The sequence below is a fragment of the Lycorma delicatula genome, chromosome 3, assembly GCF_047948215.1.
Source record: "Lycorma delicatula isolate Av1 chromosome 3, ASM4794821v1, whole genome shotgun sequence".
In the NCBI taxonomy this organism is placed as follows: Eukaryota; Metazoa; Arthropoda; class Insecta; order Hemiptera; family Fulgoridae; genus Lycorma; species Lycorma delicatula.
The window spans coordinates 227007183-227021542 of record NC_134457.1 but is presented as its reverse complement, the minus strand read 5'-3'; the positions used below and the strand labels follow the sequence as shown (position 1 = coordinate 227021542).

The 14360-nt window shown below is 28.5% G+C and overlaps 1 protein-coding gene across 1 annotated transcript; it reads left to right on the top strand.

Moving 5' to 3' along the window:
• The first annotated feature begins 7930 nt into the window (after positions 1-7930).
• Set (NAP domain-containing protein SET) lies at positions 7931-13696 on the top strand. Its single transcript, XM_075361637.1, has one exon. It carries the CDS (start codon positions 8172-8174, stop codon positions 9036-9038), a length of 867 nt encoding a protein of 288 aa, XP_075217752.1. The 5' UTR covers positions 7931-8171; the 3' UTR covers positions 9039-13696.
• Positions 13697-14360: the final 664 nt, after the last annotated feature.

Below are 14360 nucleotides of genomic sequence, written 5' to 3'. Positions count from 1 at the left end.
GTCATGCATCAAAAATCTTAACTAGAATTCTATACAGAAGAATTGAGAGGAGAGTGGAGGAAGTGTTAGGAGAAGACCAATTTGGTTTCAGGAAAAGTATAGGGACAAGGGAAGCAATTTTAGGCCTCAGATTAATAGTAGAAGGAAGATTAAAGAAAAACAAACCGACATACTTGGCGTTTATAGACCTAGAAAAGGCATTCGATAACGTAGACTGGAATAAAATGTTCAGCATTTAAAAAAAATTAGGGTTCAAATACAGAGATAGAAGAACAATTGCTAACGTTTACTGGAACCAAACAGTAACAGTAATAACTGAAGAACATAAGAAAGAAATGTAATAAGAAAGGGAGTCCGACAAGGATGTTCCCTATCTCCATTACTTTTTAATCTTTACATGGAACTAGCAGTTAATGATGTTAAAGAACAATTTAGATTCGGAGTAACAGTACAATGTGAAAAGATAAAGATGCTACGATTTGCTGATGATATAGTAATTCTAGCCGAGAGTAAAAAGGATTTGGAAGAAACAATGAACGGCATAGATGAAGTCCTACGCAAGAACTATCGCATGAAAATAAACAAGAACAAAACAAAAGTAATGAAATGTAGTAGAAATAACAAAGATGGACCACTGAATGTGAAAATAGGAGGAGAAAAGATTATGGAGGTAGAAGAATTTTGTTATTTGGGAAGTAGAATTACAAGATGAAGCAGGAGCGATATAAAATGCCAAATAGCACAAGCTAAACGAGCCTTCAGTAAGAAATATAATTTGTTTACATCAAAAATTAATTTAAATGTCAGGAAAAGATTTTTGAAAGTGTATGTTTGGAGTGTCGCTTTATATTGAAGTGAAACTTGGACGATCGGAGTATCTGAGAAGAAAAGATTAGAAGCTTTTGAAATGTGGTGCTATAGGAGAATATTAAAAATCAGATGGGTGGATAAAGTGACAAATGAAGACGTATTGCGGCAAATAGATGAAGAAAGAAGCATTTGGAAAAATATAGTTAAAAGAAGAGACAGACTTATAGGCCACATATTAAAGCAACCTGGAATAGTCGGTTTAATATTGGAGGGACAGGTAGAAGGGAAAATTGTGCAGGCAGGCAATGTTTGGAATATGTAAAACAAATTTTTAGGGATGTAGGATGTAGAGGGTATACTGAAATGAAACGACTAGCACTAGATAGGGAATCTTGGAGAGCTGCATCAAACCAGTCAAATGACTGAAGACAAAAAAAAAAAGGTTAGTTTTTTGGTGGTGGGGGTGAATTATGATGAAATTTTATGGTAACATTATTACTAAAAGTTTATTATTTAAACTTTTAATTCTATTAAAAGTTTAAATAAACCCAGAAAGTTTTGAAAAATTCAAAATTTTTAAACTTTGATTCAGCTCCTCCTCCCAAAATGTTTCTCCAAAGTATTTTTTTGAATCGCTTGCACTATTATTATGCCTCTAGAAAAACATTAAAAAAATATGCAATAAATAAAAAGATAGTTTTTCAGTTTTGGGGTAGGAAGAATTTTGCGCAAATTTTTTTTAGTAATTGTAAGGTAAGCATGCAAACATGTACTGAGATTAATAGAAAGTGGGGTTATTTACACAAAATTTTGAGAAAATTAATCTCAAACACCTCCCTCCAATCTGGAGATATTGACCCTAAAATTTTACAAAAAAATTGCCCCACATACATGTGTCATTGTACAAAATTTCATTAAAATTGGTTTATCCAGTTAAAAGTTACTGGGCTTCATAACACCAAAACACATACAAATGTAAGTACATAAGAACATACTGCTCACTTTTTTTGTTTTTTGGGGTCCCTGGGACTGGAAAAATCAAGAAATGAAAAAATCATACCCCATTTTTGACCGATTACCATACTTTCCTTCTTGTAGCATAGCTATAGAGCTATGATGCCAGGAAAATAAAAAATTACTTTCTAAGGAAAGGGATTTTGGAGGAGATGCATTATTGACTTTGAATTTTTCACCAATATATTTTCCACGTAATCTACCTTTTCAATAAATATTATTGACAATAATCAATCAAGGAAAGTTTAGGTTAATAGAAAACATGTAATTCAATAATGCAACTGAAAATAATCTTGAAACAAAAATTGGTCAGTACATAATATAGCAGGAAGTATTAATTACAAATTAATTAGTTCTGAAAAAACAAGTTGTTCCTAAAATCCAAATCTCCTCTACCAAAGCAACAATTAAGAAATTAATAAGCAACCCCAAATATAATAAAATATTTATTAATTATAACGTTAAAAATATTATAACTAACAATTTACGACTAAAAACAGTACAACCAGTCATTTCTATGCGAAAGGTTTCACAATAATGGTAAAACCAAAAATTGTTAAATTAAAAAAAATAATTATTTTTACAATCAAAAACTAAGCATTAAGCTAAAAAATATTCTTAACTAAAAAAAAAAACTAGTAATAGCAGAATATTATTTATTTACTTGAGTAATATTTGAATATTATTTCAGATAAAATCTAAATAATTAACATTTTGGTCTTTTGGATCCGCTGAACTTGTTTCTAGACATAAAAAATATTGAAAATCAATGTAATAGGACTGATATGAAAAAAAACTATAAAAAATACTTATTACTCTGATCAATTAAAATACTTAGCCTACCTACCTACCAATTAAAAAAGGTATAAACTGAAAATTAGAATCATTTTGTATGTTTAGAATAAACTAATATTGATTTTATTTACAAAACTTTAGTGAAAACACACTAGAACTGTCACGTAAACAAACTAAATAAAAACACTGCAATTAAGGTAAGCTGAAAATGTCATAAATAAAAAAGCCAGAAGTAGATACTAAATCAAAGTAAAAAAAATTTAATCATAAAACATAGTAGCCATCATTCTAACAAAAAAAAAACAGTGTTTTCTTTTTGAAGGGAGGGATAGCAGTCATTGGTTATTATGGTCATTAGCCCTTGTTCTAAGCTAAAACCTTCCCATCCAAATAAAAAAGACCAACCAAGTTAAACAGATCATCCTGAAAACAGACCTGTTTTAGAGCATTAAAAACCAAAAAGAACATATGACAAGGGTATATACGATCCTTGCCACTTAAAAAACAAATAATTCATTTATAAAGAAATTCTGTCAAAATTTTAAAACAGCTGTAAAGGGCTCTCATAATTATTAAAAACAAGTCCTTAAAATAAATTTATCACTAACTTAGAAAACTTACTTCATAAGATTTATTGCCTATATTTTCCCTTAACCCAACCTTTTTTATTTTTTTCTCCATCTCCTGAAGGCTTCCACCTCTGAAAAAGAGCATCTAAGGCCTCAAAGATGGAATCTTCTTCCGTCTCCAATACCACTGATGGTGGTTGAAAAGATGTTTTGCAGGCGATACTGGGAGTACTGCATCCTAAATCCAAGTCTAGACTGGATGCACTGCTTGCTGAAATTTTTGGGACAGCTAAAATGCTCGCCCTCTCTTCTGGAGTCCTCTGTGCTTTCAGAGCTCCATAACTACATGGTAAACAGTCTCTTTATCTACAACCATTATATCATCATCTTTCTGACTTCCTTGAATGGGGATTTTCTCTACCTGAACTTCAAGCTGCATTACATTAGATTAAGACTTCTATATTTTTGATTCATTATTTATTACTTTTGTTTCTTTTTATTATTTTATTATTTTACTCTATTCTTTATTCATTATTATTTTGCTTCTTTTATTATTTTTGCTACCTAATGGCTAGTTAAAGGCTCATTCTTAAACTGATAATAACTCTTTTCCTTAGTGATATCTGATTTATTTCAGTCAATTTTGGGCTGCTTTCTCTGTTTGGTTGACTTTTCAATTTCTCATTGATAATGCATTTAATCATATTAGCTGATGCCAGGTCAGAGATTACATCTTTAAATATGAAAGAAGTTGCAGGTGTGCAACAACCTGTATATAAGATGTTGTTATCTTTGGTTATGTACTATCTACAATTTTCCCTGCTTTCCAATTTCTGCATTCCAACATCCAACAAATCCTTATTCATTAAGTGCTTCAACATTTTCTTTTCTGTGCAGTTTAACAAGTGCCTGCACACGAATACTGCCTTTGATGTATTTAAAGTAACATCAATATCCATGACTCCAATCTTCTTGGATTTGAGTAGCTGTGATGATTGTAAACTGTTGATGTTGATGGTTTCAACAAACAATTCTTACAGACATTCAGCCATTCTTACCTCCTTTACTGGTCTTCCTGTAGCTTCCATAATACCTTGAGCTATCATGAAAGGACTGATTTTAATGAAATTCTCTTCATTCCTCTTGATAGTCCAATATTTTGAAACCACTACACTATCATTTAGTCGAAACTTGGTTCAATCCATCTTTTCTACATCACTGAATTCTGCATTCTTCCTTTGCTTTGCTTGTGCAGCCAAAGGCTCTCCAGGATGAGGGTTTTTGTTTGGACTCTGCCAGTAAAAGTATGGAAGTAAGAGAAGTCATTCACAAAAGATGCCAATCAAAAGGTCCCAAGGTGCAGGCATAGAGGCAGTTGGGCATGCCCCAGATCAATGATTCAGCCTGGGTTCTCCAGTCAGCCACCCCCATAAATTTAACCCAGGTCAGGGGAATCAGGTACTGCCTGACCTGAGGGCTTTCATATGCCATAAGGACTCCAATACCCAATGGCCAAAGAGACTGGCACAAGCTGAATGGTGCAAGACTTTGGCAGAGACAGTATGACCTTTCTTCACTTCTATGACGTTCACTTGTACCTCTCATAAAATTCTTTAGAAATAACATTTAGAGTCGACAGCCTAATTAGCCTCTGAAATCCAGTAAATCATTCTTTTTAGCCTCTGAAATCCAGTATTAGAAGTTATATAATTTTTGTACATCTGCTGTGATAACTAAAGGATTACCACAACCATAAATTTGAATATCTCGGAATCCTGAGTCCTCATAATTGTACTTGTTCAGAATAAGACCTGAGTTCTCATTTTCACACCTTAGAACTTTAATTTTCACCCAATTTACCTGTTCACCTTTACTATCTGTTGACTTGTTCTTAGCAATCCTTACATCAAGGCTTTTCATGTTAATATATTCAAAAAAGTTCAATTAATTTACAATATAGTTCAACAAAGCTATTTTAAAATTTTTCTCTACAGCAGCAGTCCATAAGAGAAAATATTAAACCAATCATTTAAAGAGTAGATTGTTTCTTGCACTCTTTAACTGTGAATAGAGTCATGCTCAATGTAGGAATGATCCTTTTCCATAAGTTTGTTATTTATGAAAGGTGTGTTAATTTATACTATGTATAAAAAAAAGAACTAATGGTGATAGGTTGACTTCTAAAGGTATCTGAAAACAATGAAATTTCATGTACACTAGGTTTTTGTAAAATCCACAAAGTAGACCAGTCCCAATTTTACAGCTGTGAAATTGAATGGTCATTGAATTCCATATTTATTGCATGCAATTTATCTTCATTTTTGGCTTTTGCTTCATTCTTTCTCTTTAGATGAGTTTCTTCCTCAGTTTTCATTTCACCTGGTTGACTTATGTTTCAATAACTTTTGAAAGTTATCCAGTGTTTTGGGTTAAAAAAATTCAAGATTGTAATTTTTATCAAAATCTCTTTTATAAGTAATTTTAGAAACAATTGGATTCTTGATTTTTGTATTTTTTTTTTGGCCTCTTCTATATAAAACTGATGTATTATTTTGATATATTAAAGTACTTCATCTTGATTATTTTTCAATAATAGTATGACTCAACAGTTCAGCTTTCAACATGATTTTTAACTCTTTGGATTAAACCTGAGTCAGTTTTGTTTTTCTAATAGGGCTGTGACTTATGCTTAGGGTCTTTAAAAAACTTTTTTTCAAAATCAGGCCAAGACCTGTTCCTTGGCATCTTTCTTTTTTCTTTAATTTTATTCTTTTCCACATTACTTGGATCCAGTGTTTTCCTTCTTTAAATCTCTATAATGATTACAGAGTTCAAAAGCATAATATAGTTAAGCAGAACCTGCTAATTAGCTTAAAACCATAGGCCACAAATTCTAAACAGCATAGGTTACAAAAAACAAAAGAACATTAATTCAAGTTTCATCAATTCAGACAACTAACGCACTAATCATTCGGTTAAAAATGACAAGTCTAATTATCAGTTTTTAAACAGTTCTTTATTACATAAATATTATAAAATCGACTTAATAAAATTCAACTATACTGATCATGTTCCTGAAGACTTGATCATTTTTACATTAGATTACATATTAAACATTAGATTATTATATTATTACATAGATGTTCTAATATTTATTTTGACTTGAGCAATTTTTTCTATACAGTAATGACATATCTAAAATACTTGACACTGTAATTCATTTTCAATATCTTTCTTGACTTTTAACAATAACATATATATAATAAGTTCAATGAAAACCTACTTCTTAGTTTAATACTACAACTAAACTTCTTATTTTATTAAAACTTAAATTAACAGAGTCATATTTAAATAAGTTTTAATAAATTAAATAACAGAAACTGTGATGTAGGATTGTGTTTAATGCATATAACTACTAAAAATTTATGATTGTCAGTCAGGCCTCCAAGAAAAAGATTCACATATAGCTACTGTTAGTCTAGAGTGTCTAAACATTCACCAAATTGAAGGAAATTATCACTAAACAATTACGGAGATAAATATTTGATAATGGATATAAAAATCATGAATATGAAATATCATTGTTTCTATTTAGCAATTATGACCATTGACAGGTTGCTAACTTGAAAAGCAGATCTTAAACCACAGATGCAGTTTAAAACCTAACCCACTATAAGAAACTATTGTTTCCCATACATAGCTTATTATTTCCCACAAAATATATTATCTGATGCTAATATACTCTTCTGTGTCACTGGCTATTCATTTTTTATCCGCAGGTGGCAAAGTCCCCTGTTCCCTCAATCTCCTCAGAGTTTAGTAAGAAAATAAATAATTATATAAAACAAAGCCCTGAAATTTTTATGTATAAATGTACAGATATAAAATTAAACTACTTTGGTGAATAAATAAAAAAATAAATAAGTTCAAACATGTATTAACTGCTACAACATCATATATAAATACAACTTTCAATTTGTAAAAAAAAAAAAAATTAAAAAACTTCATATTTAATTTCTTAATATGGTTCTCTAGAAAAAAAATAAAATTTTGATGTTTATAATTAAAGAACAATGAACTCAAATATAACAACGGTGAAGTGTGCCTAACATCGAACAAGAAGTTAAATTCCCGCCATTAGAAACAACTTACAACCAGAAATTAGCATCGAGTTATTTGTTGTGTATCTCTAATGTGGTATTTATGTACGGCTATTGTTGCGAGGAGAATTTACCCTCACATTAAAATGGTAGTGAAGTATTTTCTAATTACCTAAAATCAATTGCAATTCAGAGTTGCATTTTTTAAAACAACCTTACTTATAGAATAAAAAAATATATAAATAGAAATGTATAGATTAATGCATCCACTTTGTAATAAATGCGGATGAATAAAGCAAAACGTACGTTCAGGAATTTATATGGCGTACCGTTGTGCTATAACATCTCTTTTAGTTGTAGGGGTACGTTTTATTTTAACAGACCTAGTTATATCTGTAATAATAAAACAAATTAATTAGAGAAGCTCAGATAACAATTATTGTACTTTATTCACACAAATGAAACAATTCAAAATTCATAAACTGTACTTTCATAATCTTCATCATTTTAAAAATAAGTCTTTGGTTTAGTTGGGGCGGTAAAAAATAATTCAAAGATGTTTAGTTTTGTGAAACTGTTTTCTCTAACCGTTATTTAAAAGGCTGTGATTCAATTTCCTACATCAGCCATTTTATGTGTATCTTGGCGCTCGGCTAATGGAAACATAACCTTGCTTGTTTTCCGATTTGGAGAGTATTTCAATAATTTTATTTTGAGTTTCACAGGTTTTTTACGCTTTTATTTGATTTTAGAATAGTTTATTTCAAATCTGTTTAAGTTTGTGCAGTTGTTTTACCATGAACATGTTTTAAGTTATTGAAACGCAAAGCATTTGTTTTTGTGTTGTGTATTGAAGTTGTTAGCCCATATTATAGTCGGTGAAATGGCTACAAGTGGACCCCCGCCGAAGAAAGTAAAAAAAGTAGAAGCAGCAGGTGATGGAGAAGAAGGTAGAGATTATGATGCAGAAACACAGAAGGCACTTGAAGATATTGACGCATGCCAAAATGAAATTGACGCGTTAAATGAAAAAGCGAGTGAAGATATCCTCAAAGTAGAACAAAAATACAATAAATTACGGAAACCTTTCTTTGAGAAAAGAAATGAAATAATCAACAGAATATCTAACTTCTGGGTTACGGCATTTGTTAATCATCCACAAATTTCAGCTATCCTTGATGAAGAGGAAGAGGATTGTTTGCATTATTTATCTAAACTTGAAGTTGAAGAATTTGAAGATATTAAATCGGGATACAGAATCAATTTTCATTTTGATGAGAATCCATATTTTGAAAATAATGTTATCACCAAAGAATTTCATCTTGGCTCATCTGGTGACCCAGCTTCTCAAAGCACCACCATTCGATGGAAACCAAATATGGACTTGACCAAGAAAACAAAAGAAAAGAATACTGGCAAAGGTAATAAGAGGGTATTTGAGCACAAGACGTTTTTTGGTTGGTTTTCTGATCATGGTGACCCATCAGCAGATGATATAGCAGAAGTTATAAAAGATGACATGTGGCCAAATCCACTGCAGTACTACCTTGTACCTGATAATGATGTAGAAAATGGTATAGAAGAGGATGATGATGGCAGCTTTGATGGCAATGAAGAAACCGGTCTTGAAGAAGTTGAAGAGGAAGAGGATGAAGAAGGAGTTGAGGTAGGTGAAGAAGATGAGTTTGGTGAAGATCCTGGTGAGGAAGTGGAAGGAGAAGAAGAGAGTGCTGAAGAGGGTGATGAATAAATGGTATGGAATAGTGTTAAATAAGACTAACCAGGTATGAAAGAAGTACTTTATGTATAAGCATGGAGCCCAGTATATTAATGACAGCTGATATTTGTACTCTAGAACTGTTCCTGGAAACTATTAAAAATTTGTTAGGCTACTTTTTCCAAAGCATGTTATACAATTTAATATAAGTTAAACCTCATTTAAAAATTGTAGTTAAAGAATTATGATTTGAACGATATTGTTTTTTCTGGTTACTGACTGATGTGCAGGTTTTGTTATTGTTATATATATTTTCATTGAATAATTTATTAAAACTGATAAAATGAATTGCAGTTTAAAAGAAAAATGTTGAAATAATGCATTTAATGTTAAGTTACATGTTACCGTTTGCCAAATTATTGAATGTCATCTTTGAGAAAAATAAAATTGTAATTTTTTTCTTTTTTAATAAATTTATAAGCCCTCTTTATAATAGAACAGTTGTTAAGTATAGGTTATATTGCATTTCTCTACTGGTTTATCTTTCCTTTAAAAATTCATGTGTAGTTCAGTATTCATTATATGTAGAAGTATTGTTTTGTAAATATCTTTGTTTTTTATCTATTAATTTATTATAATTCCCAACTTAATACATATTTACTTGGCTCTGTGTTTATATATATTTGTATAGACATAATAAATCTGGTAATGAACTTTAAAAAATGATAATGCAAAAACTAATTTGTGGTATTTTGTGTCTGTCGCATTGATTTCTTTTTTTTTTTGAAGTAGGGTCAAGACATATCTGTGTAAAAATCTAATTGTATCCTACTTAAGTGTTATTTCCTATGATAATTACTTGGTGTTATTTTAATTATTAATTACGTGTGATTAGAATTAGAAAAATGTAGCTTAGGCCTAGGGTCTAGGTGTACGGTGTATTGGTTCTGTTCATGTTGATATATTAGTAAACTTGGAACAACTAATAATGCTTCTAAAAATTCAAATCTGTTAATTAACATTTTATTTTTATTGACCAATAGTGGTTGTTCTAAGTTTATTTCTTTAGGTTTGTGTGATAGGATGTTAACAGAAATTTTCAAAATATTAATTAAAATTGTTAATGAAAATGTAGTGTATCAACTTAACATTTTAATTTTTTTTTTAATTGCATATTTTTAAATATGTATAGTTAAATTTTATATTAATTATTTAGTATTGTTACATTTTTATAAATGTTAAGGTTTTTCTACCTTATAAACAGTGTTTAAACTAATTAGATTCTATTGCAGCCATTCAGGCAAGCCTAAAGAAAATCAAATATTTTATTTTTGCACATTGTATTTTATATTAAGCTTCTGTAGTTGGAGGTTTCATTTTGAGTAGAGCACTTCTACAGTATGAAATTCTTAATCTATGACATAGATTTGTTTAGTCTGTTAATATGGATTACTTGATACAGTAATTGTTTCTTTATTGAACTTTTTACCACCTGTAAAATTTTATCCGTAAGCTTGTAGTACTTGCTGTTTTGGTTGACATGCAAGTTAAATTGAGTATATTTTATGCAATTCAAGAAAGATACAGAACAAACTAATTTTGTTCATGAAAAGAAATACTATATTTCATGTATGCTGTGTAATTAATGAATAACCCTTTTTATCAAAATTTTTGTAATTAAGCATTTAATTTCATTTAAACAATTTCTTTTATTTAACTGATTAAAAGTTATAATGGTGTACATTTTGTCTTTGTAGTATGTTTAAATATTAATTTTATATTAAGGAATTCTTAATAATAATTTCAGCTTAGTTTTGTAAAGGTGATATTTCTGTGCAATGTCAGCATGCAATAACTTTGTACGCTCTATAGTTCTACTACATAGTCACCATGTAACAGTTTTTATAATATATTAATTTTATATTTTAGTTAATGATTCTTAACAGTACTGATCATTTTTTTAGCAGGTGTCTTAATTGTAATTTGTTTATAAAATATTAAACACTATTTGGTACAGGTAATATATATGGTTCAAGTTGCATTCTTGCATTTAGTTAAATTTTTGTTTTTATGAGAAAATGTTTCATTTTGATAAAAATTGAAAGTTCAAGAAGTAATGGTAGATGATGAAGTATGACCAGTTTAGTGGTAAATTAACTAACAGATCTTAAAATAAAACATTAAATTATTGTGTAGATGTTATACAAAACTGCATTGATAGTAAGTTTTTGAATATTCATCCATACTATAGCTGATTTGTTATGATTGTAACATATTCAACTCTGTAAAACATTGTGAACAAATGGTGTATTAAAAATTCAAATTGGTATTTGGAGAGTTGACTAATGTAAATTAACTCTGTTTCAGGAATTTGTGTAGTAAAATATGCCGTTTTTTGCTGTTCAGCAGCAATATTGTGGGTTTTTTAGATTAGAAAAAAATTATTTATAATGCTTTGCTGCTTAAAATTTAGTTAGGAAAATAGCATTTCTTTCATTTATAAATTTATTTCTGATAAGAAAGTTCATAATTTACCATGTCTAGTTAATATTTAATTTCATTTAAGATAAAATTTGAGAGGTAATTTTTCCAGTTGATAGTTTAAACATTCTATAAACACAAATTATTTAAAAGTCTTATTATTTTTTTAAATTTATGGGTATATTTATACAGTTAGCTGAATAATCATAAATTTTCATTATGTTGATCGTGTAAATTTTGCTGAAAATGTTGGCTCATAAGGTCACTAAAATCCAATTGAAGCAAACAAGCTAAATTGAAAACTAAATCTAGCTTATTGCCTACTTCTAGGAGTTGGTGATGATTTTTTCCCCATTTTATACATATTTATTCTTTACATTGTGCTAATCTCATATTATTAGGTCATATTATCCCACTTTTTGATTATTAATAATAGTAATTATGTGTCTTAATTTATTTATTGGAATTCCTTGGCTTTACTGGAACTCTTGTTAAATTCAACTATAAGGCAATATAAAGCTATTTGTCAAATACACACAATATGATTAAGTTTAAACTGTAGTTTTACTCCTAAAGTTAAGTTAAAATCATAACATCGTGTTATCTGTATAATTTTTTTTTTTTAAATCATTTCGTGCTGTAATAATAATATTTACAGTTGCTTAGTCGAAATCATTGATTATTGGCTTAAATATGCTTTGTTTTTTTACCTAATTTAAATTTCAAAAATGAATTATTCAGAACAGCAGTTTAAATAAGTTGTCAGATATTCTTCTTGCATTTTAAAATTTGTGATAAATTTTGCAAAATAATGTAACTAAACAACATTGCTTAACTTTTTACTAATTGATTTGAGGTGTAGATATTATTTAATGTATCTATAAATCTTAAATTATGATGGTGATTTTTTCAGAATTGGTTGAAAATGTTTTTTATACAGAGGCATGACTGGTGAACAGTTTTCTTACTCTATATTCATCATATTTTAGTATTAATAAATTGCCAGGAGTAATTTTTTTTAGCTACTGTAAAATGTTTACCGATTACAGAAAAAACTTATCTGATTACAGAAGAAAGAAAAATCAAGGAGTCATCGTCTACGTTTCCAATTTATTTAATAAATGTTTAGTATTTGTATATTAAAATTGTATTTATTGAAATAGATGCATGTTATTAGTAATGTTTCTTTTATTGAACACTCTTTTTTTATTAAGCATGAAGAATCATTAATTTAGTATTATTTATTTTTAAGAATGGGTAGCAATTTTTATTGTTCATTTAATATCAGATAGTGTACTCTGACGGACCAGTTATTTGTGATTAAAGTTACTAAACGAAAGCTTGCAGATGTTATTTTGTATTTACTCTTCAAAAGGTGTTATGTATTATCTTGCTTTAATTATAACAAATATATAACAGTTTTAAAAGTAGTATGCTTTGGTAAAAGTTTATAATAATCAATTTTAACAATATCTTCTCTTACTGTGGTAATATTTTCCTTTTGCAATCGTGTTAGAAAATGTGTAGTATATTACACAATGATGCTGTTGATTTATTTTGCTCTAGGCATATAAATACTAAAGCATGATTTTAATTTAAAATTGTTGATTTCTTTAAAATATTTATAATGTGGCTTTTTAAATGGTTTTTTTATTATGCTAGTATTGTAGTAAATCATTGTAACATAATATTTTCATTATGTTACAGTTTTTGTATGTAACATTTCTTGTGAGCAAGTTAAAAGTGATGAAGTAATTAAATTTTTTGTTGTATGCAGTTTTATATTACACATTATTTCAGTGTAATTATTACAATATTTTATTTTATACTTTTTGCAATGCTGTCAGTCTTAGTATTGATAAGTTCACCACTCATCATACAGTTCATGAACAACATGATACCAGTAAGTTATTTAGGATAAAATAGTATTTAAAATCAATTAATTTTAAGCAACATTTTGCACCTAATTAGACAAAACTATTCTGTCAGAGTTCATTATATTGTTATTAAGTGTATTATATAGCATACATATACTTAAGTTAGAGTAAAATATTTTGAGAAAAATTAATTAAAATGTTGTTTGTTTTTATTATTCATTTTTTTTTTTTTTTTTATAAAAAAAGATTAATCTTAATATAATAATATATTTAATCTATGTAACTGAAATTTGTAAATATAATGATACTTAAATATATGATACAAAATATTAATTTTTGATTTGTTTTTCTTTTTTTATTTGTTTTTATGAATTGAAAACAGATGCCATTATTCAACTACAATTAATTTATTCCAATTCATTGTATTTACTTGCATCACTGCATTTTTTAAACATAATTAAACTCACAATTGATCAAAAGTAAAAAGAGAAACTTGAGTAGTTAACATTATAATTAAATTTCAATTGTTCAGGTTCAACATTTTTCTCATTGAATCATTGTGAAATAGTACAAAAGTTGCCTGTACTAATTGCCTATGAGTACTGTTACCCTTGCCGATGAGTATAGAGCATAATAACCTGTCTGATAATTATGTTAAAAATGGATGGTAATCCTATTTTATTATTCACACATTTTTCTGTAAACCTACCCAACTTAATTTCATTACAGAAATTTGACTTCAGACAAATATGAAAAACCAAATACTCTTTTTAAATTTATATGAATTTACATGCATGTGAAATGCGTAAACATTACTCTAAAAGTATCTCGTGTTTACTGTGGAATAACTATTTATAATACTGTCTTTTGTCGTTGCCTAGTTTTGCTGTTTTGACCTATATTTTTTTAGTTATTGGCAATTTTTAAAGCGTTAGCTATTTCAGTTAGAAAAATAATACAAAAAATATAATATTCTAACTTCAAAAAAAAAATTATT